At 47.2% G+C, this 24220-nt stretch overlaps 1 protein-coding gene and 1 long non-coding RNA gene across 2 annotated transcripts in view; one reads left to right on the top strand and one right to left on the bottom strand.

The window, feature by feature from the left end:
• Positions 1–246: 246 nt before the first annotated feature.
• Positions 247–23663, top strand: Il10rb (interleukin 10 receptor subunit beta). The gene is made up of 7 exons (XM_052158995.1): positions 247–364; positions 1465–1588; positions 6162–6319; positions 8830–8996; positions 13829–13976; positions 18222–18379; positions 22710–23663. The coding sequence occupies exons 1-7, from the start codon at positions 310–312 to the stop codon at positions 22953–22955; spliced, it is 1056 nt and encodes a 351-aa protein (XP_052014955.1). The 5' UTR covers positions 247–309; the 3' UTR covers positions 22956–23663.
• The window catches only part of LOC127666216 (uncharacterized), a 32054-nt gene continuing 26929 nt past the window's right edge, over positions 19096–24220 (bottom strand). Inside the window, exon 2 of the long non-coding RNA XR_007973571.1 lies at positions 19096–19998. This is a non-coding gene — a long non-coding RNA (uncharacterized LOC127666216). The remainder of the gene's footprint in view (positions 19999–24220) is intronic.

The raw sequence follows: 24220 nt of genomic DNA, 5'->3' as shown, positions 1-24220 counted from the left end.
CCAGCAGCAGGGAAGCTGAGGCAGGAGGATCACTTTGGATTCCAGGTTAGGGTTAGTCTCTGCTGCGTAGCAGAAAGACCGTGTCTCAGCACCCTCCCACCAAGGAAGAGAGGCAGAAGGAAACATTGGAGGGGAGAGACACAAGAAGGGTATTGGGGGAGGAACGATACTGTAACCCAGGATGGCTGCTTGGTGCTTGGCTTGCGCCCGGTGGGGCTGCGGGCGGAGGGAGCCCGAGGGGAGTGGCCTGGCCGCCCGGCGGAGGTTCCGGGAAGGGCTTCGGCGGCCGCGGGGCTGCGTGTCGGGGCTATGGCCTGGACGCCGAGCGTGGCGGGCTGGCTGGGCGGCTTCCTCCTGGTGCCAGGTGAGGTCTGCGGGCAGGGGCCCAGGGCGGGCAGGCTGGCAGGCTTGGGAACTCAGAGGCGGGGCGTCCCCAAGTCTCGGTCCTTGGGCGACCCGAAAGGGACCGTGCGCGGCGCCCAGCACCGGGAAGGGAACCCCTCCCGGCGATGCTGCCTCTGGGTAGATCCTGAGTGGACCACCCTCCCCCCCCCCCCAGCCCGCAGCGGGCTCCAGGCTGTCTGACCATAAACTAAAGCGGGGTTCTGGAACAGATGTTAACAGCGCCCCCCGCCCCCATCCGAAGTTCTAACTGAAACCAGATTTTCTGAGCACCCCGGGGTGGCTGTCCGGACGTTAGAGACTCCCCAGCCGCAGCCCTCCTTCCTCTCCCCTGTCCTCTGCAGTGCCAGCTCCCCTTCACCACACCTTCCTCTTCACCTGTCCACACCCTGAAATCTGAATTCTGCCCCTCAGCTCCCCAGAGAGCTTCTGGGGACTCTTCTCCGTAGCATGTGACCCGCCGGGCTTTCTGTTGGCTGCGTTCTCGGGATTTCCCGACTGGTTGATATCCTCTTCCAGCGCCCAAACTTCCAGACAGCCTGGTGTTGAATAATTACCGCCACACTTCGCCTCTGTTGGCAATAAGTGGTTTAGAGTTAACTACTTCAAAACTTAATAAGTAATTTCTGCCCTTAGCACAAAGCATAGAGATGCGGCCTCAGGCTCACTCACCCAAACCTCTCCCTGACAAGCCTTCCTGGGTCTCCAAGGAGGATCCAGTCTGCTGCTGCTGACTCAAGAGTCCCAGGTTCCCTGCCCCACCTCCAACCAGGGTCTCCAGTTAGAAATTCTCATTATTGCTTCAAATAATTGCTTCAAATAGCCTCCACAGCATAGCAAACACACACACACACACACACACACACAATTTGAAGACATGGAGACCCAAATATTGGACATGGTCATCTTCTTGGTTTGTTGTTGTTTTGTTTTGGGGGGTGGTTTTTGGTTGGTTGGTTGGTTTTTATTTGGTTTGGGTTTCATTTTGTTTTTGTTTTGTTTTGTTCTTGTTTTGTTTTTGAAAAACATTGCTACTTCTCCCCTCCTCCTCATCTTTCTCAGCTCTAGGAATGATTCCGCCTCCTGAGAATGTCAGAATGAATTCAGTTAATTTCAAGAACATTCTACGGTGGGAGGTACCTGCTTTCCCCAAAGAGAACCTGACTTTCACAGCTCAATATGAAAGGTAAGTCTGGTGGCTGTTGGCAAGATGGTAGGCCTGGTAAGAGAATGGTGGGCCTGGCCTGGCTCTCAGGAGGGAGGGAGTCTGACTACTCCCACCTGTATGGCTGTGACAGTCTGGGGGAGCCTTCCTTCCTGTTAGCCCCTTTTTGTCTCTAAAGGGAGTTATTCTAGTAAACAAGTCTAGGCCCCTCCTTCTAACTCCAGGTCCTGATCTGCCTAAACAAGTCTAGGCCCCTCCTAACTCCTGTGTTGATCTGCTACTGTGTTATCCATTGTAGTAGCATAGAAGTCACTATGTAGCCCAGGCTAACCACAACCTGATATATTTGAAGTATTTGAAGAAGAAAACAGGTGTTGCTTCCATTCCCAGTTACACAGCTGGTTAAAATCAGCAGTGTGCAAATGGGGGGAGGGGCACCTGGAAATGCCAACACAGTGCACAACAGTCACGAGGGCACTTGCTTTGTACCACCTACCCTCCACTGTAGGCCTTCTAGAACATTCTGGGATCCGCCGCCACCACTGCAGGGCCTCTACTGTCCTGCCTGTCTGCAAGTCCCCATATCCGGTGAAGGGTGCAGTCCAGCCTTCCCTTCACAGCCTGTCCACATTGCCCATGGGCTGGATGCCAGGAAACACACCAGTAGCAGCAGGAGGCCCAAGGCCCATGAGCCAGCACACCTGGCCTCTCAGACCAGCAGGCCATAGAGAACACGCCCTTCCAGACCTCGATAGCCCCGCCCTACTTGCAGCAGCTGTCATTTTACATGGATGCTGAAGGGCTACAGAGTTCAAGAAGTAAAGTTGCCCTTGCCCACATGCTGGGTTTTTCATTTTTTCTTAGTTTGAAATAATTTCATACAAACCAAACATTTCAAGATTTCAAGTGTATATTATGTACATAATATATACTATATTATATCGTATATACTATACATACCATATTATATACTATAATAAATGTTATAGTATATAATAATATAAGTATTTGTATATATATATATTTACATATACACATACATGTATAGACTCAAGCACCTACATTGAGATTTACCAATTTTTAGCATTTACTATAGTTTTTCCTCCCTGAATGCTCTGACTTAGAAATTGTATCACTGTCTTTTCTCATTGCCATGACAAAATATCTGACAAAAGGGATGTAAGAAAGGAGAGGTATGAAGAAGTATGGAGAAGGTCCTGATCCTGGAAAGGATTGATCTAGCATTGGAAGGGAATATAAGGACAGAGAAAAAGGAGGGAGGTGATTGGAGAAGGGATGGAGAGAAGAAGGTTTATGGGACATATGGGGAGGGGGGATAAAAAAATAAAAAAAATTTTTAAAAATTTAAAAAAAAAAAAGAAAGGAGCGGGAACTTGTTTGTTTGTATGTTTGGTTGGCTGGTTTTTGGGGAGTGGCTTGGTGAGAGGCTACAGGCTGGCTCAGTGGCAGAAGCACCAGGCAGCTTGTCACACACAGGGCATCCAGTCAGGAAGGAGACAGAAAGGGGGCACTCAGCTCGCTCCTCCTTTTTATTGAGTCTGAGACCCCAGTTCATCAGAAACTGCTACTCATATCCAGGCATCCAGGATATGATAAACCTTCCTGCTCCGTTAAACCTTCCTGGAAACTCTCATAGACCTACTCAGGTCGTTTCCGTGCTGATTTTAAATTCCATCAGGTTGACAATGAAAATTCAGCATCATGCACACATACATTCCGGTGTGTGTTTTGTAAAATTAGCGTGTCCTGTTAAACCTCGGTATAGTTACCTACAGTCCAGAGACCAGCAATTGATAAAAGACCGTTCTACAGCATCCCTAGTGTGGTGGTTTGATCACGTCATCTCCTTGTCTTCTCTGCTCCGGTCTGGGAAGACATATCAGTTTCACTGTGGGAATTAACTCCCTTCTATCAGTCGCTGTTGCTGTTATGAAATACCTGAGGCTGGTCGCAGGTATCTAGCTCTAGATGGCAGAATCACAAAACGGTGCAGGGAGGGTATCATGGGTGAGTGACAGGACACTCCAGCAGGAGTTTAGGAGGGGACGAACCACAGGACACTCTCTCTGCTCTGTCTCTGGCTGGCTTTCCTGCCATCACCATAGCGGTGGGTGATTCCAGCTGTTTGTCCTTGAGAGGGAGAGGCCAGGTGGCTTCACGGAGGCAGAGAACTGGACGTGGTTATTAGCTAAGGGGTTAGTAACTTGCCCCCAGGGTTCCTCTCCATGGAACACAGATGGGTACACGGTACCTAAAGAATAAGCAGCCATGTCCTTAGGAAAGACACTGAGCCTGAATGATCAGGTTATTATATGACTTATATGACTCCATAAAGTTTGCTTTGAATTCGGCCTGGGCAGGTGAATGCCACTTATATGGTGCAATAAACCCCCTGCTATATGAGAAGTTTACCTTTGTCCCCTGCCGCTTGGGCAACAGAGGGAGGCTCTCATCCAGGGGTCAGGTTGTCTAAAATAAGGCACTTCAAAGGGTGTGTTGGTGACATTCACACAGAAACATCCAAAATGTAAGTATGAGCGATGCTCATATCAGAAAAAATACTTATCAATGAAAATAGGAAAAGAGGAGTACTACAAGATGACCTTTGACATGCAGTGTGTGTTGGTCACCGGGTGTGGTAACTGAATACATTGGTTGCTTAAGAGAAGAACCCCTTAATGAAGTCAACTCTACAATAGTCGAATGCTAGGTAGCCAGCCAGAAGAGCTATTTGGTTGGCAAAATGTAAAATGAGTTTTTCCTCCCAGCCACTTTATTACCAGCAATTACAACTCAGAGACTAATTATTGATCAGTAAATACCTAGGCCATGAGCTTCTGCCTGTTCTCCAACCAGCTGTTAACTTATTACCCCTTTTATTCCAAGTTCAGCTATGTGGCTGGTTTCTTCTCTTCAGCCTTCTGGGGTAAACCTTCTGCAGTCCTCACTATTCCCAGAATTCACTCTGTCCCTGCCGGATATCCTGCCTCCTACTTCCTGCCTCAGCTCATTGGCCATAAGCTTTTTTATTGACAGGCAATGCTTGTAAGAGGTACTCTCTATAGCAAAATGTTCTCATGTTAAGTGGGAAAGGCAGGTTGTAGAAGACTGTGTCTCAGTAGTCCTTACCTACTTTTTGCAAAGCTCTGGTTATCAGTAACAATGGAGTGAGCCACATTGTGGTCTGTGGAGCTCTAAAGTCAACAAAACTGAATGTATTGAGGTCTGTGGAGCCCTAAAGTCAACAGAACTGAGTGTATTGAGGACACTTGCTGCTTTTGCAGAGGACTCAAGTTTAGTTCCCAGTACCTGTGTTGGGTAGTTCCCAGGCACCAGTAACTCCAGCTCCAGGGGATTCCATGTCCTTTTCTGCCTCCAATGGCACATGCACACACACACACACATACACACACCCCAACACCACACACACACACACACACACACACACATACACACACACAAATAAAAATAAAATAAACTTTCCTTAAGAGGGAAAAGGTGACCCGGACACTCACACACATGGTTTGTTGCTCTCTTTTAACCTTAGACATAATATAACTATTTGCTCAGACTCTCCTCCCTTCCATGATGCACTGCAATCTGGACCTGTGAACTAGAATAAACTTTCTGCCTCGAATTGGCTTTGCCAGAATATTTTATCATAGCAACAAGAGGGGAGGAGGGGGTTGGGAATCTAAGACAGACAACAAGGGCGGCCCCAGTGGCTTTCACACCTAGACAGGAAGGTGCAGTGGGAACCAGTCAGACAGCTCCTTACTTACAGGAAGGGAGCTCACTTTTTCTTAGGCTGGGGCCAGCTAATTACAACTCCTCAGGCTGCTGTGGGAGTTAGGAATTCCATTTGCCAAGACTCCCGCCAAGCTTCCTGACCCTGCTGTCAATTCTGAGAGTTGATAATAGTTAATATTATAATAGTTTTATAATTTTTCCAGAATCTTTGCAATGTGAATCACTCTTGGGACATGACTCAAAATCATCTTATTATTTCCTAGTTAATCTGTGTGTGTCAACCATAGGCCAGTCACGGCCCAATGCTTTCAAAATGAGCAGTCCAGGACAGGAGCTTCTCAGTCAGTTGTGTTGAATACGCAACCTGGGATTTGGAGCAATGAAGGCATATTGGGATATTAGAGTCTCTGCGGCTAAGATACCAATTTTTGTTTAACTCAATTTCTCCACAAATTACTTGGCTATAGGATGGATTGTATTTTAGATCCCTTGTGATTGATTCCACAGGGATCATTAAGATCACAGGAAACACATAGTTTGGAAAATATTAATTTCCTTGTGCATACTATTTATCCAAATTAGTGATTACTGGGCACAGTGGTCCACACCTGAAACCCCAACATTGGGGATTTTAAATTAGCAAAAGGATTTTTAAATCAGAGACCAACCTGGGCAACAGAGGGAGATTCTCTAAAAACACAAAATAAAAACAAAGAAGGAGAAAGATGAGAAGTCTTTCTTTTGCCTTCGCCATCACAGGGAATAAAGCAGCCGTCTTCCCAGAGACAGAAACCTCACTGCCTTTGTCTTTCTGATTGTGTAGTTACTGGCATTTCCAAGATCAATGCAAGAACACTGCCTCTACTCAGTGTGACTTCTCGGTTCTTTCTAAATATGGAGACCACACCGTGAGAGTCAGGGCTGAGTTTGCAGATGAACATTCAGAGTGGGTAAACGTCACCTTCTGCCCTGTGGATGACAGTAAGCCATTTATTTTCCATTTTTGTTATATCTTGTCATCTTATCTTGCCTACAAGTTGAATGCTCTATGCCATGAAGCTTAGGATATAGCAGAGATGCTGTGTCTGTAAATTCATGGATCATGGATGAAGGAGAGGAAAATATACATGCCATAAATACAATAAACGAATATAAATTTGGCAACTTCACTACTCACAAATACGATGAGTTAGGGCCAGTGCTATTAATGAGGAGATGGGGAAGCTCTGACAGTTCTCCAGAAGGAAGTCAGTGTGAGATTATGAATTAAACCAAGAGATAGGGGCCTGGAAAATAGCTCAGTGGTTAAGAGAACTGGATGCTCTTCCAGAGGACTTGGGTTCAACTCCCCACAACCATGAGTCTGCTCACAACAGTGTATAATTCCAGGCCCATGTGATTTGGCACTGGTTCTGGCCTCTTTGGGTACCTGGTACACAGAGCCTACATCCAGGCAAAGCACCATACACATAAACCAAAAATAAAATGCAAAATAAGTTTTAAAGTGTGATAGAAGAAGAGAGAGGTGGATGTGGAGAGAGAAAGGCCCAGTGTAGAGAGACCACTGTCCCAGAGAAGGGTGGAAGAAACGTGTTCACCAAGGGTAGAGTCTGCTGAGGCTGGCTGGTAAGCTTTGGAAAGAAGATGCTCAGGTTAGAAGCGGAGACCTAGCGGGACCCAGAGGCCCTAAGATGAACATGTGTAAAGTGTCAGGAAGTGAAAACTAGTTAACCCACCGTACAGCAACTGGGAGAATTAGAGGTTACAAAAATGTCAGGGACAAAGCTCACATAAGGCCCTCCCAGGGCCATTAGAGGGAAGACCTGGTCCGGGGGCCAGGGCTCATGCAGGTCCTTACAGGCGGGCTCTGTGGCCTGCACAGGTGGATGCTTGCTAGACAGAAGGAGGCTGAAGTCCCTTGTTCCCTTTCCAGGTCTGTCTTAGGACAAGCACAAAACTTACAGTTCTGCACCTGGACATGGTCAGTTATTTACTAAATGTTCCTTTCTAAAAACAAGGGAAGGGAATGACCATTGAAAAAAGACAGTTCATTGGTCAGGTAATCGGGCTCCAAAACTAAACCAGCCTTCAGTGATTAGGAGGGCTCCTGTAAACCCTGTTCAGAAGATATCATAAATCAAGCGTGCATTTGGCACACCCCGCCTGCCCTGCCACACCCTCCTGATCCCATGACTGACAGGGAGGTGACAGTTCACAGTCATCTCCCTGAACTGAAAAAGAAATCAAACCACATGTCCTTGAGGGAATATCACAATTCAAAGGTCAAAGTTGAGTCTCTGTTTCATACCAGTCTCTTTCACACAGCCATTGTAAGTTGGGGGCCATTTGATCTACAGGCTTCCACTCCAGTAGTTTCTTGCTGGGCCTGGCTACTCATAAGTCTTAAGTTATGTCCCACAGAGGTCAACTCTCTGCAGACTCAGATCCAGGAGCATGACTCAAGGTCACATGTGTAAAAGCGAGAGAGCAGAGACGCTGACACAGACCCCTGTGGCTTCACAAGAGGCCCCTGGGGGTGGGGGGTGACAGAGGTCAGAGAGGGGGACATAGGCCAAACTTTCCCAAGTCTTTTGTTATTCCTTCTGTGGTTATTTTTTGAGCACCTACTGTGTGCTAGGCATGTTCATAGCACTGAAGCTACAACAACAAACAAGAACAAAGCCTTTCCCTCATTGAGTGTTCTCGACTCATAGGGAGACTGATGGTTACCCAGATGTTTGTGGTACAGAGTGACTGTAGCTCTCAAAGTGGAAAGTCAACCAAAGAGAGGGACACACCCTTGTCCAGAGGCCACAGTACAGAGGCTCTCCGGAGTGATGTTTGAACGAGTGGAGATCTGGGTGGGGTGAAGGGCCTAGCTACATAAGTAAAAGTTGTAAAATATATATAGTTCTAGATGATAAATATTTATGAGTAATCCCTACAGAAACAGAAATATCATTTGTAGATTGAAGGTTAGAAAACAAAAGAGAATCCAAGCCAGTAGAAGGCAGAAAACAAAGAGAAAGAGAGGAATCTAATAAAACTAAAAAAATTAAAAACAGATTTGTGTGTGTGTGTGTGTCAAGCATGATGTCATGCCTATAACAACAGTACTGTCAAGACTTAGGCAGGTAGATCACAAGTTTGAGGCTAACCTGGGTTATGTACTGGGGTGACCCCCCTCCCGGAAAAAAAGCCATTTTTACAAACAATATAAAACAATATAATTGAAATAATCCTAAATGTTAGATATCACTGTGAACATAAATGGATTTAATTTGATTAATAAAGACAAAGGATTTGGATCTTTTGAAACAAGCAAAAAATCCATCCATCTTCCTGAGGGCAATGTTATAGATGGTGTATCAAGAACGAATGTTAATTACCCTTTAGTAGATTGTTGTCCATATATATGAAGAATTCATGTTCAAGTGAAATGTTTAAAATGTGACTTATTGATTGTCATTTTGGTGTGTTCTTATACTCAGCCATTATTGGACCTCCTGAGATGCACATAGAATCCCTTGCTGATTCTTTACACATGCGTTTCTCAGCCCCACAAATTGAGAATGAGCCTGAGACATGGACCATGAAGAACATTTATGACTCATGGGCTTACAAGGTACAATACTGGAAAAACGGAACTAATGAGAAGGTAAGGGCACCTCTCATGTGTGTTTCAGATGCGGGTACCGTGTTCTTCGCTCGGTTTGGTAGGCCATGATAAGAGAGAGGAACAGGTACCCAGAGGCTGGGAGGAAGAGCTCTGTGGGTAAAGTCTTTGCTGTGCAAACATGAGGGACAGAATTTGGATTCCCCGGCACCCAAGTTAAAAGCCAAAGATGTGCAGCTGTAGTCACCGTGCTGGGAGATGGGGACAGGAGAATCCTGGGAATTCACTGCTCTGCAGGTTTAGTCCATTGGGGAGATTTAGATTCAGAGAGAGACTCTGTTTCAAAAACAAGATGGGCAGTGGCAGAGGAAGACACTCATGCCAACTTCTGGCTGCACACATAGACATACTGATGTGTGCTCACATCTATGCATGCATACATACACATATTGGTGTGTGCACACATCCATGCATGCATACAAACACATATTGGTGTGTGCACATATTCATGCATGCATACATACACATAATGGTGTGTGCACATATCCATGCATGCATACATACACATAATGGTGTGTGCACATATCCATGCATGCATACAAACACATATTGGTGTGTGCACACATCCATGCATGCATACAAACACATATTGGTGTGTGCACATATCCATGCATGCATACATACACATAATGGTGTGTGCACATATCCATGCATGCATACAAACACATATTGGTGTGTGTACATATCCATGCATGCATACATACACATATTGGTGTGTGCACACATCCATGCATGCATACATACATATATTGGTGTGTGCACACATCTATGCATGCACACAGATATGACTAGGCAGTCTTTCACAGTGGCAGCACTTCTTGCTCACAGGGTCTAAAGCCTGCTCCTCTACAAGCTAAAAACCCTGGAAAAGACATGGAGCAGACTCTTAGGAGGAAGTCCACACAACAGACTTCCCTCTCCTTGAAAGGAAGTTGCAGAAGAAACAGGGCATTGTCAGCACTTGACTAGGGGGAAGTCGGAGTCAGCTGCCAATGACCAACTGAATGACGGGTTTCCCATCCCATAGCCCACAGAGTACAAACCAGTTGCTTCACGGCTATAGCCCCTCCCAACTCCCAAGATATTTAAGGACGGTGCTACTATATGTTACCCTACATATTCAATTTTTCCCATTGCTCTCTTCTTTAGGGAGAAATTACTTTAAAAGAAATTTTATTACATTTATTTCTTCACACTGAGGGGCATGCCACACTCCTTGAGATCAAGTCACCCGGCCTTTACAAACCTAAGTCATTTCGCCAGCTCACAAGACAATTCTTTTGAAATCAAAGCTTAATGCCAAAAAGTCTGGCTGGAGTATTGCCTCTGTCACCACATTGCTCTGATCACATCGATGACCTCAGCTCCTTTAGGCCCACAGAATGGGCCCAAGAACCTACTTCATTCAAGAAACAGGAATTACAACCCAGTTCGCTGAACTGCTGTGTCATTTGCTGACAAAAGCCAAACTTTTCCTGTTTTCTAGGGAGAAATACAAGGCTCTCTTCTCTTTATGAAGATAGATTTATTGATTTATTTATTTTTGGTCAAACGTAGTGCTTCTGAGCTGAATATCTAAACTGGCATATATGCTGATAAATTATTTACTTTTAATGTTTATCAGTTCCTTCCCACAAGTCTAAGGGGAAGGTCACTTGTGTTTATTGTCTTAGGATGATATAATTATATGCATTCACCTACACGCATGCATGCACACACACACACACACAGACACACACACGAGAGAGAGAGAGAGAGAGAGAGAGAGAGAGAGAGAGAGAGAGAAACACAAACACCAAGTTAATTTTTTCACCCAAAAAACCTTCCACTGAATGGAGCAGTGCTGTAGTCTATACCCGCTGCTGTAATAGAATGGGTAATTTATGAATGGTAGTCCTAGAGGCAGAGGAATCGAGGTCAAGGCACAGTAGCAGGTCAGGTGTCCCACGAGGGCTGGCCCACTTCCCTTCGAGGGTGATGGCTGATGCTGTATCCTTTGATGGCCAGCGTGAAAAATAAAGATGGTGCCTTGGTGCATCTTCGGGAAGATCATTAATGACATTCATGATCATCTTGCCAATCGCCTCCTGAGGACCCCAACTCAAATCATTTCTTAAAGATTTAATTTTTTCACTAATGTATGTACATATGTATGTGAGTGTGTGCACATGCTTGTGCACACATGTAGAAATCAGAGGACAGTTGGTAGGAGTGTGTTCTCCTTACAACAGCCTGGTCTTCCCTTTTCCTATTACCACATTGGTGTATACGTTTCATCATGAGACACTCATAGTTAGACCAGGGCATGTAGGACATCTGTCTTGGCCAAAGGTGGCTTCGCTCACAGTCAAGACTCCAGGAAGAACATACCTGAGAGACAAAACCAAATATCCAGTTTCAGAATCATCATCAGTGCAACATCCCTGCCCTGGGACCCAAGGACAAGACATACCCACTTCACCCCAGGGATCATCAGCATCTCCTAATTAAGAATCCAATTTTATAGTCACTGTGGCTGAGTGCCACGCTCACCAGGCGGAACATGCAAAACCCCTGTTATATTTAGCTCCTTATCTAGAATACACCCACAGCCCTGGCATTTGGCTACATGTCAGTACTCGGGCTTCATGTGCTGTGTGAATGCTAGAAAGTCCACTGGCTCCCTCCTTCATGCCCCCCACAGCTGGATAATGCTACCTCCTAAAGTGCCAACATCCCTCAAAGGCTGCCAGGTCAGTTCCCTAAACTAAAAGAGTGCAGGTCTTTGGGGCATTCCATTGTCTTAGTGGGACAGAGAGCTTGGAAACAGATCAGCCTGTGGGACAAGAGAGAGAAAGCCCCCAGGAGATTTGAGAAGGACCTTCACCTCGCCTACCTATGTTGTGCTTCAAAATCACACTACAAGGTTTTTAGAGGCATTGACTAATAGAAGTAAAATCTAGAACTTGGTGTGTATTGGTTGGTTTGTTTGATTCTTTTGTCTTTCATTGGCTGTGCTTTGTTTATCAGGGGGAGTTACACCTGTCTCTTCCCAGGGTTCAATAGAAATAATGCAGTTCTTGCCATCGATACTGACAGGCTGTCAACAGGGACCAACTGGCCCCCACAAGGGACCAATTATGAAAAAGTAAAGAGAGCCCAGGTTCCCTCAGTGCGCTCTTCTATTCCCCCTTTATTTTGCTGAGGAACTGTTTTGGTTCCTCAAACTCAGAAGCATATTGTTAGCTACAATATCCCTGCGTTTGAATTAGTCAAAGCATTAGTCAAGGACTCCAGCCACCAGGGAGGGATGCAGGGGTATCCTGAAGAGAGCAAAACCCTGGGAGTCAGAGCCCACCCAGACACATACACGGGAACCCCAAACAGCAAGGGTCACAAACATGGTACAAACCTGGGGGGGCGGGGTAGGGAGCACGCTGAGCCCTGTTAACTTACTGACACTCTTATAACAAGAATCACAAATAGGTAGGTTCCCTTCAACACGGAAATGTATGGTCGAACATTTCAGGAGCCTGGGAGTTCAAGATCAACATGTCTTCGGGGCTGCTCTCCTGAAGATGTGGGATTCACTCCATACCTTTCCCCAACTCTTGGAATTTTGCTGGCAACCATTCGGCTTCAAAGAGTGCCTTCAGATAATGGCCATTTTCTTTTTCTTTTTCTTTTTTCTTTTTTTTTTTTTTTTTTTTGGATTTGGTTTTTTCGAGACAGGGTTTCTCTGTGTAGCCCTGGCTGTCCTGGAACTCACTCTGTAGACCAGGCTGGCCTCGAACTCAGAGATCCGCCTGCCTCTGCCTCCCAGAGTGCTGGGATTACAGGTGTGCGCCACCACCGCCCGGCAGGGCCATTTTCTTTATACAACTTTCTCCCTGGGTCGTGATAACCTATATGTCCAAATTTTTATTCTTTTTAAAAAATATTATCTTTAAAGGTTCCTCTCTCTCTCTCTCTCTCTCTCTCTCTCTCTCTCTCTCTCTCTCTGTCTGTCTCTCTGTGTGTGTATGTGTGTGTGTGTGTTGGAATTAAAGGTATACAGCACCATGCTCAGTGATAAATTTAAATTTTAAAGGAGCCTACCTCCAAATAAGGTCACGTTTCCAGGTACAAACATACTGCAGTTTTGTGGAATGCAGTTCAACCTGTTAAAGTGTTTTTGTTGTTGTTGTTGTTGTTGTTTTAACTGAATGTATTAGCTAGTGAAAAACCCTGTGGAAACTCCTATGAGGGCGTGGCCCACTACTTGTCCAGGGGACCACAATTTCTGCATCCAACTTGGCAAAGCCCCTCCTCTTGAACTCGTTCCTTCTGAGAGTCTCGGCTCCTTGTGCCTTCTGTAGCATCAGTGGTGACCTAAGTAGTGTGAATCCTGGGCAGTGTGTGCCCTGCCGCATCCCAAAGGGGCCTCACATGCCTGTCTGACGGCAAGGATATGAATATCTACTAGGGAAGTCTGCTCCACGGCTCCTCTGTTCAGGCAGTAGGTTTCACCTATCCCCAAGGAGAAGCTGTTTGTAGGCATGGCACCCCGGGGACCCACGAGGGAAAGAACCCAGCTGCCTTAACTGGGTACAATATTTTGTTTTAAGGGAAGTGTGATGGTTCCGATGCCACACAACTGAGGTCATAAGAGGGTTTGCCTGCCTCGTGGTCGGTCTTGTCCCACTCCTTGGGATAGAACATGTGTCAGCAGCTGGGAGGAGTTCCAGCCAGTGAGTGGCTCTTTCTGATACGTCTGAAGCACGGCTTATAGCACATGGGAAAGGAAAAATAAAGAGAGACCGTTTCTTTCACTGTTATGTCTGTCTCCCTTACAGTTTCAAGTCACATCTCAGTATGACTCTGAGGTCCTCAGAGACCTGGCGCCATGGACAACTTACTGCGTTCAAGTTCAAGGGTTTCTTCTCGATCGGAATAGATCAGGAGAGTGGAGCGAGCCCATCTGTGAACAGACAAGCAAGGACGGTGAGTAGAGCCAGGGACAGCCTGTCACTCCTCCTCAGAGCTCCACGGACCTCACCCATGGGTCCTAGACACCATGGCTGTCAGCTCAGACTGCACCACAGGCCAGAGGTCGGCCTCCCCATCATCTGCATGGTCGCCAGAGCCTGAGTGATAGTCTGCTTCATGCTCCAAACGAGGTGCCCATGCCAAGGACGCTGGCTCTCTCGTGCCAGTCCAGCGGGCTGCGGGATGCCTCTGCCAACCCACCTTTGCTATGTTCTGTTGCCCTTCTGGCTTTCTGAAGTAGGTTAACTGGTTCTCACACAGACGGCCTGTGGAGACTGAGCCCTGTGACATCTTGTTTTTCCTTCCCTGCATCTCTAATTTTGGGGACACATAATGACTGGGGAGGGGAGCTTGGAAAACATCAGTGACCTCAGCTAGTACCATTACGTACTGAGAACCCTTGTAAAACATGGGTCCAAGGCACAGTGGCATCTACCAGGGTGTTCTCCACACTGTATGTTAGCATAACAGTAGTTCAGGTTATGGCTCAGTGATAAAGGTCATATCTATCATGTCCGGCCCTGGATTCTACCCCAACATGCGCGTGCACACACACACACATACACACACACACATACATACATACATACATACACATACACACACAGCTGGTCTATGCTACTTTGTGGGTGCTTCTCTTTCCCACCCTTCCTCCCCCAGTTTCACCCCTAACACTAGAAGGGAGAGAAAGAAGGATGGAGGGGGATCCCTGGCTCTTATTTCTTTTGTTTATTCTTTGACCGTGACTACTAACAAACCACACCCAAACCTCCTGAATGAGCACCCACTGCCTATTGGGGGCACTAGCATTTATGTATTCTCTGAAAAGTTCCCGTAGTTCCAAATGTCACACAATTGCAGAACTTAGTGCCCCTGGCAAAGCCACGCCTCTGCTAGAGCAGGAGATAAATCATAGTCAGCTGCTGCAGACAGTCCGAAGCTGCCCCACATCCCTACACCTGGGATTGAAAACAAAACACATTCATATAATAGTTCTGTGTCTTTTAAAAAACCAAAATCCCCAAATTGTCACTACACACACACACACACACACACACACACACACAGGCAAGGAAGAAGAAAAGGAGAGGAGGGAAGAGGAGGAGGGGAGAGGAGGAGGGAGGAAGAGAGAAGAGGATACAAGACGAAAGAAGAGGAAAGGAAAGGGGAGGGGAGGGGAAGGAGAGGAGAGGAGAGGATTAAAACAAAACAGAGAGAGGAAGGTGGGGAAGAGAAAAGACATGCCTTAGCCTGAGCACTGCCTCTGCACACATACACTGTGACTCCCACCAGGTGAGGATATATGACCCAACACCTGTTGCAGCCAAATTATCTACAAGAATCTCAGTAATCTGAGAGTGCACAAGGTGGGACACCCGCAGAGCCACTCACCAGTGAAATCTGATGTGAGGAACACAATTTGATCTAAAGGAAAACTACTTCAGGCCTGGTGTGGTGGCTCAGGCCTGGTGTGGTGCCTCAGGCCTGGTGTGGTGGCTCAGGCCTGGTGTGGTGCCTCAGGCCTTGTGTGGTGGCTCTGGCCTGGTGTGGTAGTTCAAGCCTGTAATTCCAATACTTACAAAGCTGAGGCAGAATCACTATGAGCCCAGGTTGTACTGTGTAGGCCACAGAACGACACTCTTATCTCCTGACAAGATCCAAACATTTTTATTTCAAAAAAAGAAAGAAAGAAAGAAAGAAAGAAAGAAAGAAAGAAAGAAAGAAAGAAAGAAAGAAAGAAAGAAAGAAAGAGAAAACCTCTTTGGCAAACTCCCATTTTTCAGGTTTTTTTTTTTTAAATTAAATACTATAGAAGGTTTTGAGCGTGAACATCCTAGGGATGCAGAAAAGGAAGGCCTCAAGGTCCCTTCGACTGCCCAAAGTCGCTTAGCTTGTGAAGGACAGAAACAGAGCTGAGTACAAGCTAATGTAACTCCAGGTCACATCTTTAACTCCATTCCTACAGACTAACTCCAATCCTTAAAATAAAACTAAAAAAAATAAAACATGGTCTACCACTAGTAGAATCAAACAGATCTACAGCCAGGGGAAGAACTTCAAGCATGGTAAATTGCTGTGTAGTTTACACTCTTTAGAAAGCAGGCTCTGCCCTCACCTGAGAAGCCTCTGTACTCATCCTGAGCAGTAACAAAATTGTCCCCATTAGCCAGGTGTGTCATTACCCACAATACCAGGAAAACAGCTGTTTCTGTCCCACCACCCAGACCTGAGAGATCCCAGCCACGCAGGCTTACCCTGCCACACTGGTGGATGGATAAGAGCCTGAAGCTCTCTCAGGAACTGAGATGATCTCATAGTGTCAGATTCTTCCTAGCAGCCACACCAGCCAGCTCTCTGGACCCTCCGTTTGTCAGGAAAACTACAAGTAGCCTCTGCTAGAAAGAGGCAAGGGGACGTGCAGTGTGAAACAAGATCCCAGGGACTGGGTATAGTTCTTCCAATCTGCAGAGGATGAGGTGGGTTAGTCAGGAGATTGGTGTGTGTGTAAATGCCACAGGGGAACATGAGAGGGAAGGAGGGAGGTAGAAGATGAGACAGTTTCTTCCCAGCCTCTTACCCATACAAATGCTCCATCCATCCGTCTATCCATCCATCTGTCTATCCATCCACCCATCCATCCATCTATCCATCCATCTGTCTATCCATCCATCATTACATACATACATACATACATACATACATACATACATCAGTCTATTCATTCACCCATCTATCCATCTATCCATCCATCTATCTGTCTATCCATCCATCCATCTATCCATCCATTCATCCTATCCATCCATCTGCTAGTCTATCTATTCATCCATCCTTCAGTCTATCAATCCATCCATTAGTCTATCCATCCATCCATCTATCCATCTATCTATCCATCAGTCTATCCATCTATCCACTAGTCTATCCATTCATTCATCCATCCATCAGTTTATCCTTCCATCCATCAGTCTATCCATCCATTTATCTATCTTTCCACCCATTTATTTATCCATGACCCTGTGACCAGGCACTGTGAGACATTTACTCAAATAGCAGCAGAGCCTATTGTCAATAGAATGCCAGGAACAACACACTGACCAGGGTTCTCTGTTCTGCTGTGTCTAAATGACAGCTGGTATTCTTGGCACAAACAGTCCCTTTCAGATGACTGTCTTACCCGGCAGAGTTTCTTCTCTCGGCCCCACTAGGTACCATCTGTCCTTGCTCAAGAAGGTGGTGCTGGTTGTCGCTTGGGTGGAGGGAGTGGCCAGGTCTACTAGAGAAGGGACTAGCCCGAGTGAGGGAAGCTGGGACCATGGCTGACAAGGTTGACCTCCTGGATGTTCCCACATGAAGCACGCAGGATTGGTTAAAGCTGAAATTTTATCCAGTGCCTACTGGCCACGGATGGAAGGAGCTGAACTCCACTTGTACAGAGGAATGTCTGAGAGGGAGAAAGTGGAAAGGGGGGAAGCCAGAGCAAGCAGAGGTGGCGGCAGAGCTACTCTTCACCACCTGGCTCTGCCGAGGGCATTTATCAGAACCTGCTGATCCCCTGTAGACACCCTTCCTGTTGGCTTCACAAACATGGCTGTCAGTCATTAAGGAAGACACTGCTGTGTCACAGTGCCATGAGTATGTTCCAGATGGGAAGAGAAGGACTCAGATGGGAAGACCTTTCTGGAAACGTTCCCTGCAGGTGATCAGAGGCGTATGATCAAGCATTGGCAGCCACACATGCGCTCTGCAGGCTCTGGTCAGGAACTCCAGGAAGAATGAGTGTCCTGGGGACAAGGAACCAGTGGTGCTCACTTGGGCAGCTCAGCCGAGGATTTGTGTGTGTTCCTTGGGGTAAAGCTGCTTTTGCTTCTCAATACCAACAGTGCCTGCGCCTCCCTTAGGCCCTGTCTACGGTGTCAGAGCACAATGCCCAGAGCAGGCGGGTGTCTGGCCACTCTATAAACAGGTAAAGCAGACCAGGACCTTGCTTATCATTTCCTTCATAGCAGAAACAAGACTGTAAAGAGGATCCAGGAAAGATTGAAACTCATCCAAAAGACCCTCCAGCCAACGCCCATGCCTCTGGTCAGTGTGGCCAGATGAGCCTGGTTTGAGGTATTGTGTTGGATCACAGTGGGTGTATGATCCCTGTGACTCAACCCGTGTATGCACCAAGAGTCTAACCTGCCTCGTTGTCCCCAACAGAAACAACCCCTTCCTGGATCGTGGCCATCATCCTCATAGTCTCCGTCCTGGTGGTCTTCCTCTTCCTCCTGGGCTGCTTTGCCGTGCTGTGGTTCATTTATAAGAAGACCAAGTACACCTTCTGTTCTGGGACGTCTCTTCCACAGCACCTGAAGGAGGTAGGCAGGTTAGAAGGAGGAGAGACTTCTCTAAGATCAAGATTTCTGTCCAGTGCCAGGAAACATGCCCATTCCCAAATGCCAAAGAAGCAAAGGTTTGTTCTAGAACCCTCCACCCCAGACCTGGGTAGTACCTTCTTCATTGCCCAGAGCATCCAGTCCTTGGGTTCATAGGTAATGGTTCTGGCGGGAAGAGAGGGAGCAGATTCGGTGTGGAGATGGGAGAGAACACTCCACACAGAGCATGCACTGGGGGGCGGGGGCGGGGAGAATCAAGGGAGGAAGAGGTGATTGACATTCCGGGGTGTGTATCATGGATGTCAGGGATGGAGGGGCTGTTTTCTGAAAGTTTTAAGGGAAGAGGGAACATGGACAGCTGAAGACTAATTTATTTACACACTAAGAGCCTGACCACATGCACAGGTGAAGCCCAGCCTGTGGAGGGCTTGCTCACGCGATAGGATCACCCACATACCGTGCCCTCCTCCCTGTAAAGCAATGTTGACCTTGCCCCCTTGCCCGCCTACATCTGGTCTTGAGGATGTGTCTCCCGATGTAGGCACAGTATAAACAGAGACAGCGGATACAGTTCTGTATCTGTGGAGGAGACAGTACCATCCCTGTGTGCGGCTGACTAGCATCCTCTGACCTCATGTAAGGACAGGTCAGGCCTGGCAGCCACAGTCATGTCACGCTGTGTAATAACACAAACTCGCTAAAGAAAAAACTGTTTTATTCAAGATTGAGCAAGGAAATTTGCACCTTCAGGGTATATGTCAGAGTGAGTGGGGGTGGGGGAGTGGTGGTTTTAAGTATACTCAGGAAAGTAAGGGGAAAGAGATATTCAAGGGTAAACCAAGGGAAAGGACAGTAGATGCTTTGATGCACTAATCCTTGACTGAAAGGTAAGTAGCAACCTTGATGCTATTGGGAAGAGTAATCCCAGCGGCTTGGGTAGATGTCCCTGCTGAGGTACCTCGTGTGTGGTTGTGGTTTCGAGGATGTCTGGCCACAGCTCCCATCACAGGGCAGATAGGGCCTGAAGACCTCCCTTCGTGGCCTCTCGGCTCTGCTGTTCCGTTTTGACATAAGTGACTCCAGTTGGCGCTGGTGCTCTCCATGGTGACCACCTTGGGGCTCCGTGTTCACCTAATCTCCCTCGCTCAGACTCAGTCTTTGCCAGGTCCACGTAGGCTGCGCTGAGCTGCAGCAGGTGGTCCAGCCTGAGCTCACAGCTCTACTCTCTGCTTTGCGAGTGTCCTCCTGCGATTGACTGTGAAGTTCGCCCACTGTTTTTCCTGGCACACGTTTTCACACATGCATCCAGCTTAGTTAGCATGCAGTCACTGAGCCATCCGCCAGCCTGTAGGTCTGGCTGTGCCATACACAGGCTGCAGGGCCCATGCTGCTCTGCGTTCCTCCTGGGTCGGCACCCTTCGCCCCTCCCACAATGCACCGTATTCCCACAAATGGAGTCTGATGTCTGAGCACCCAGGAAGATCTGCAAGCAGAGCACTTCCTTCTCAGTGTGGGACGGACGATCCACCATTCACATTCTCTGTGCACCTTCTCCATGAGACTCCTCAAATTTGTCTGATGTACTAGGTCTCCAGTTCTTCCTAGAGAAGATGCCCCAACACAGTGCAGTTTTATTTATTGATTGATTGTATTTTTATTGGATATTTCATGTATTTGCATTTCAAATGTTATCCCCTTTCCCAGTTTCCCCTCCAGAACCCCCCATCCCCTCGCCCCATCCCTCCTGCTTCTGTTAGGGTGCTCCCCACCCACCCACTCACTCCAGCCTCACCACCCTAGCATTCCCCTACACTAGGGCATCGAGCTTTAACAGGACCAAGGGCCTCCCCTCCCGTTGATGCCAGACAATGCCATCCTCTGCTACATATGCAGCTGGAGCCATGGGTCCCTCCATGTGTACTCTTTGGTTGGTCGTTTAGTCCCTGGGAGCTCTGGGGGGCGGGGGTCTGGTTGTTCTTCCTATGGGGTTGCAAACCCTTTCAGCTCCTTCGGTCCTTTCTCTAACTCTTCCATTGGGGTCCCCGTGCTCAGTCCAATGGCTGGCTGTGAACATCTGCCTCTGCAGTTTTAATGATGCCATGCGCAGTACTGGTCCCTTCGTGTACTGTGCCAGCCTCCGTTCACACACTAACGATTCAATGCCCGTGAGAAGGACACAGGTCTGAGGCTATGAGTGCTGATCCCAGAGAGGACCTCACTATGAGCAATTTCAGCTGCCAGAATTCCTAGAAGCTGGGGACACTATGAAGGGACCGTAGGTAATACAAGACAGCACCCCCACAACTAGCAAGTGGGACACAGGACCGCAAAGTTTCAGAGCAGAGAGAGAAGTTCCAGACAGCAGCACAAGCTCGGCAGCACCAGGGAGTGGAGCCTCTCTGGGGATGAGCTGGTGTGAAGCTAGCTGGAACAAGAACAACGAGATGCAGGCCCTAGGCTCCTTTGTTTCCCAAGAACCAGAAAGGAAATCTTCCCCTGGGATTTCTGCTGCTTGGCATCCCCATCAAAGAAACTGGTCAGACAGGAAAGAAGAGACTGTGAAAGCCAGGCAGGTGCAGGCAAGGGACCCACTGGCCTGAGCCCCCACCTCGGAGCCAGCAGGCCTGCTATGGGGGGGGGGGGTGGCGTCTGGGAGACGGACGGAACTGTGGAAGCTGCATAGAGCTGTCCCACATGGCGCTGCTGAGCCAGTACCTGCCTCAGTACTACAGGATTTTATGAAACACGGGACATCCAAAATAACATCATTTCAGTATTAGACCAATATGTTTTTGAGTTATTAAGATATTTTACATTTTCTCATACAGAATCTTCATGTCCATTTCACACTCTCAAGACACTCCGTTCACACCAGCCACATGTTAAGTGGCTAGTAGCCACATGTGGCTCCTGGCTGCTGTACCAGACATTCCCTCGTTAAAGGTCAAAATGGAGTGCCCTAGGGATGCCGTGGCACATTTATCCATGACATGTGCACTCCCTTCCCCCACACCCCCTCACTCCCTCACATCCCTGCACACCCGCTTCCTAGAGAAAATGGCAGCTGGAGTGTGTCTCAGCCTCGGGATCAGGCCAGGAGGCCATCTTGGTTTTAGAGTATTAGAGAGTGACAGGCGAGCGTTCTGAAGAGAAGTCTGCCTGCGCCTTTTAGTTGTGGTAAAAATTCAGGCAGCACATCGTCCACACCTTAGTCACATTTCAGAACGCAGCTTACTGGCACCAAGGATCCCCCAAATCCATTCCACTCATATCAGAGACTCACCCTGCTAAACACTCCCTGATGCTGCGTCCTGGCAGCCTTTAAGCTGATTATCCTAGATCCCTCGTAATAGTCCAATCACACACACACACACACACACACACACACACACACCTGCTATCTGCCTTTCTTTTTATTTTATTTTATTTTATTTTATTTTATTTTATTTTATTTTATTTTTTTAAGATAGGGTTTCAAATAGCCCAGGCTAGCTTCAAACTCACAATATAACCAGGGATGACTTTGATCTTCTGACCCTCCTGCTTTTGCACCAACATTATGGGATCATGGTTGTACATCAACACGCCCAGTTTTCTGCTGCGCTGGGGTAGTGTGTGCTATGCAGTCACTGCGCTAGCTGGTGCAATGTCTCCAGGTCCCTTTTTCTGTTTGGTGATTAGCATGTTTCACTTTACATAATGTCTTCAACACTCTTGTATGTTGTAGAATGTGTAATTAGTGTGTGTGTGTCCGTGCCCATGGGCATATGATGTGTGTGTGATAGTGTGCCCACTGCTACTGTGTGTGCATTGGGGGAGGGGCTAGAGGACACCATTTCAGGAGTTAGTCCTCTACTGTGGAGTCAGGGGTCACTTGGATGATTAGATGTGTGTGTGGGAAGCATCATTCCCTGCTGAGCCATTTATTTTTAAAAACAAAGTCTTCTATTTAAAAAACAGAATAATATTCTACTGAAGTGTCTGCACATTTGTGTGTCCATCCCTGGGTGGCCCTGACTGTTTGTTCTACTGTCTGGCTGTCATTGGCTCTAGTAGACACGACTGTGAGCCTCTTCCACAGCCTGCTTTCATCTCCCTTGAGAACGTACCTACCTGTGAGCGTAGTCTTGCCAGGACTTGCTAGGCCATGTGATAACTTTTTTCAAAGAGCCACCATAATGTTACTGTTGCATTTCACAGTTGCAGTTTTCTATCCCTAAGGTTTTGCATAAAATCCTTGTCAACCCAGAAGGAGAATGGGAGGGCAGGGGGAGGTTGGCACTTAAGTAATGGTCTTTTCGTTTTCCTGCAGTTTCTGGGCCACCCCCATCACAGCACATTTCTGCTGTTCTCCTTCCCTCCCCATGATGAGGCTGAAGTGTTTGACAAGCTAAGTATCATCACCGAAGAGTCTAAAGGCAGCAAGCAGAATCCTGAAGACAACTGTGCCTCAGAACCCCCGTCTGAGTCAGGGCCTCGGGAGCTGGAGTCCAAGGATGTAGCCCCCTCACCTCCACACGATGACCCTGTACTGCTCACATCTACCTCAGAAGTGTGACCAGAGGGCCACTTGAGAAAACTCCAAATCTAGAACTTTCTGATGCTGAGCTGGTTCACACAACCAAAGGGCCAGGTGTTAAAGATGCCACTTGGGAATTTGCTGTTTTATAAAGACTAATAATTTGGGGGCTGAGGGTGCAGATCAAGGAATAGAGGAGCTCTTAGCATGCATGAAGTCCTAGCGTCGATCCCCAACACCAGATAAACCAGGGATGGGGGTGCTGGCCCATAAGCCCAACACCTAGGAGGTAGAGGCAGGAGAAACAAGGTTATTTCAACTCTACAGGGAGCTCACGGCCAAGCTGGACTAGAGACCCTGTCTAAGAGGAAGACAGAGACTTTAATGTTTATTTTTTATGACCACTGAATGTAATTTGAGTTATTTGTGCTCACTAAAACAAGGACCACATTTAAATTGTGACAAACAAAAATATTTTAAATGGCAGGGGTGCGGGAGTGGAAACCCTATAAAATTGTAAGAATGCCTATAGACCACCTGCATCTCAAAAGTACTCGACCAGTTGCTGGACAGACATGGACATTTTGGATTCCCAAGGAGCAAAGAAATGTCCTTCCTTACCTGTGTGTTTTGTATAATATTAGTGTTCTGTAAATATTCTATATTTATATACTTATGTTAACCAACTTCCTGCTGTTGTAACAAAATTCCTGGCATAAACAATTTAAAAGGGAGAAAAGAGTTTTAGGGGGGTTTCGTTTTGTGTTTTATTTTCTAATGTAGCATCGCCCTTGAGAGGTTTCCATTCACAGTTTCTTCGCCCCTTGTTTGGCTCTGTGCCAGCACATTACGTCATGATGGAGTGTGTGCTACACACTCTTCACCTCAGGCAAAGGAAGGTGGGGAGGGTTGTGGTCCCCAGAGCCATCTTTACAGTCACTCTTCCAGTGACTTATGTCCCAGCTTACCCCTGTGTCTCAGTCAGGGTTTCTATTCCTGCACAAACATCATGACCAAGGAGCAAGTTGGGGAGGAAAGGGTTTATTGAGCTTACACTTCCACGTTGCAGTTCATCACTAAAGGAAGTCAGGACTGGAACTCAAGCAGGTCAGGAAGCAGGAGCTGATGCAGAGGCCATGGAGGGATGTTTCTTACTGGCTTGCTTCCCCTGGCTTGCTCAGCCTGCTCTCTTATAGAACCCAAGAGCACCAGCCCAGAGATGGTACCACCCACGAGGGGCCCTCACCACTTGATCACTAATTGAGAAAATGCCGCACAGCTAGATCTCATGGAGGCACTTCCCC

Source organism: Apodemus sylvaticus, chromosome 15, assembly GCF_947179515.1.
Source record: "Apodemus sylvaticus chromosome 15, mApoSyl1.1, whole genome shotgun sequence".
NCBI classification, from domain to species: domain Eukaryota; kingdom Metazoa; phylum Chordata; class Mammalia; order Rodentia; family Muridae; genus Apodemus; species Apodemus sylvaticus.
This window is presented reverse-complemented; position numbering and strand designations above follow the sequence as displayed.